Source organism: Temnothorax curvispinosus, unplaced genomic scaffold, assembly GCF_003070985.1.
Source record: "Temnothorax curvispinosus isolate PA1 unplaced genomic scaffold, ASM307098v1 QBEX01000246.1, whole genome shotgun sequence".
In the NCBI taxonomy this organism is placed as follows: domain Eukaryota; kingdom Metazoa; phylum Arthropoda; class Insecta; order Hymenoptera; family Formicidae; genus Temnothorax; species Temnothorax curvispinosus.
Window position 1 is genome coordinate 974 of NW_020210026.1, and position 2,958 is coordinate 3,931.

Below are 2,958 nucleotides of genomic sequence, written 5' to 3' on the forward strand. Positions count from 1 at the left end.
ACGTACCACTGAACGTTGTACCTACGTGATGATTAATTAATAATTAAGAAATATAAATAAAATCTGTGTTTGCAAACAATTTCATTATACCTTTCTTAAACTACGAGTATATTAAATGTATTTGTTATTACAGTGATCCATATAACGAATATGTGAATATTTGTTGTACGGATATTCATATAATATAATTGTAACGCATAAAATAATCCCTTACACGGTGACAAAAACGTTATTATTATGATCCATAATTTGGGCGCAATATAGTTGCCTACAAACATGTAAGTCAAGAGATACATCATAAATATTAATCGTAATAAGAGTTCTTCAATATCACATTTAAAGGATGTCATCTGAAAAATCTAAAATACATGGATATTGTAATAATTGTCATAAAAATTAAATCAATATTATAAAAAAATAACAATTAATTAGAATTGTCTAAATAAACATTTAGTAGTAACTAATCTTATTACTGTTATTTATGAGTATATATAATAAAACAAAGGCAGTATTTACCAAAAAAATATTAAAATTTCCGCACATTACACCGGTCATTATCGAAAGAGCGAACATTATTTTAAATCTAGATATTGTCGAGTTAGAAAATCTTTAAATAAAAATATTATTATATACGCGTATTTTATATCCTAATTATTTTTATATATATATATATATATATAATATATATAATATATTATATATATATATATAATAAAAAAAACCTTTTTTTTTTATTTTTCGCGACGCACCCTAAAATATCAAAGCTTACCTAAAAAAAGAATTTTCCTAACGCGAGCGTAAAATGGGCCGCTTTCCGCGCTTGTTTTGAGTGAGCAAAACGATCCATTTCGCATCGATGACGTAAGCGTCGAAAAATGGAGCCATTTCTTAACTGTGGAGAAATGAAATAGTAAAACAAGCGCGAAAAACGGCCTGTTTCACGCTCTTGTTAGGAAAAATAGTATGAACAACTCGTGGGAAGAAGAGTGGTCGAGCCCAAATAAAAATTATCCAAATGCTAAATATTCAATAATTTTTGGTTCCAACATCAACTTCTTTTCTGCCTAATACAATAACACCATTCAATTTTACGAATTGCAATTGTTTTTTTACTGCAACTCATGTTTGAAAAATGAATAGATTAATAACAATGCTACTTCTTTTGTAATTTGTCATAATAATTTTATTTTCAAAGAACAATAAGTACTTATACAATATGTAACATTTGGATAATTTATAATTCTATCAACTTAATTTTGACAACAAAAGTTGGAATGCAATACAGACACCTAAATAAAGATTATAACATGCGTTATTTCTACATTATGCGGGTAACGTGGTTTTTTGAATTTGTTGCTTAAACAAATTTTCAGCAACAAATTCACCGATGTTCAAACATTTGATTTATTGAAATGTATTTTTGGATTACCTAGATGTAATTTAAAGTCAAAACCATGTCCCAGATTGCTGGCCTATTTGTTACAGACGATTATTTTTTCATTATAAACAAAAGAAACGTAAAAAAATTGTTTCCAATAAATTTTTTAACTCGATATTCATAAACTACAATAATTGACGAAGATTCCCTGAAAATTTCATGCCTCTATCATTAAAACTCCCTAAGTTATGCAATTTTGAACATTTAAAAAAAAAACCGATTTTTTAATCGAAAATATTGAAAATCGCTGGTAGCGACTTAAAATTTTGAGGAAAATTCTTTTTTTAGGTAAGTTTTGATATTTTGAGGTACGTCGCGAAAAACAAAAAAAGGTTTTTTTTAATCACCCTAATATATATATATATATATATATATATATATAAAATTCATATTGCTTATTAAATATATACTAACTTCATAGCTTTGCGATGCATATCCACAGCACAAATTAATCCCTTGTATATCAAATATTCGTTTTGCAAGCTGTTTTTTCGTAGAATTTCGAGTGTCATTGTACGTGCGATACGATAACTGCAAATGATTCTTTTGGCATCATTAAATGGCCTTTCTGTTTTTCCAATTTGATAGATCTTTTATATTTGTTTTTATATTTATTCCCTTACCAGGTAATTCGAAACATTCCACATGCTTGTTGTAAGTAAACTATGAACATTGTTCCTGTCGCTATCATTGCAATTAACCCAATAAAAAAGGCTGCATTTGTATGAAAATATATCAAGTAGAAGTATCTTTTATCGACAAAGTATTCGGTCACAAGCAGCGGCGAAATACGTGCGCGAGTTTCATTTATAGACAATAAGGTGTAAAAAACGCGCGACCAAATTGGGTATAAAATTAAAATAATTGCGATAAATATAACAAGCACTGAAAAATGTTTAAGGATCAATTATTTCGATAAGAAATTTATTATAAACTCGCCGCGCGTTTAGTTTTCTAAATACAATATTCGAAATATAATAATTCGCGTTCAAAGTAAATCTAAAGCAGTTGTCTTACATGTAAAACGTAATCGTGTAACGTTTTGCATAGATAGCATACTGTTTTATGATATTGATTTCATTTTCGTCAGTTAACTCGTTACAAGTATCCTGCAGTTGCTCCAGCAAACACTTTATCTGTCAATATTGCATACTATTTCTCTTAACCATATTTCAAAAAATTTTTTTTGTTTGTATTCTATAAAAAGACCTTTTTTTGGAAATATTTCCGAAGAATTGATCTTTTTATACAATACAACTTGTTTCTCAAAAATAATACACATACGAATACAATATCAAGAGACACGGTAGTGTCTCGCGCCAAGTACGCGCGAAGCGAGACGCATTGTGACTCTTTTACGCGAACGCACGAGTTGCGAGTACTCGAGATTTTGAGATCTCAATAACGAGTGAACGGATTAATTTCTAAGTAGGCTTGATCGATAGCTTGGGGTTTGATTTATAAATAAGAGTCTTTATTTTTCCGTTAAGTGCCCTACGAGCGAAGATATTGCGATGCAA

At 28.9% G+C, this 2,958-nt stretch overlaps 1 protein-coding gene across 1 annotated transcript; it reads right to left on the reverse strand.

Annotated features, from left to right (window-relative positions):
* Nucleotides 1-450: 450 nt before the first annotated feature.
* Nucleotides 451-2,481, reverse strand: LOC112468630. Its single transcript, XM_025037912.1, has 3 exons — nucleotides 2,062-2,481; nucleotides 1,853-1,969; nucleotides 451-607 (listed from the first exon to the last, which is right to left on the reverse strand). Exons 1-3 carry the CDS (start codon nucleotides 2,127-2,129, stop codon nucleotides 451-453), a joined length of 342 nt encoding a protein of 113 aa, XP_024893680.1. The 5' UTR covers nucleotides 2,130-2,481.
* Nucleotides 2,482-2,958: the final 477 nt, after the last annotated feature.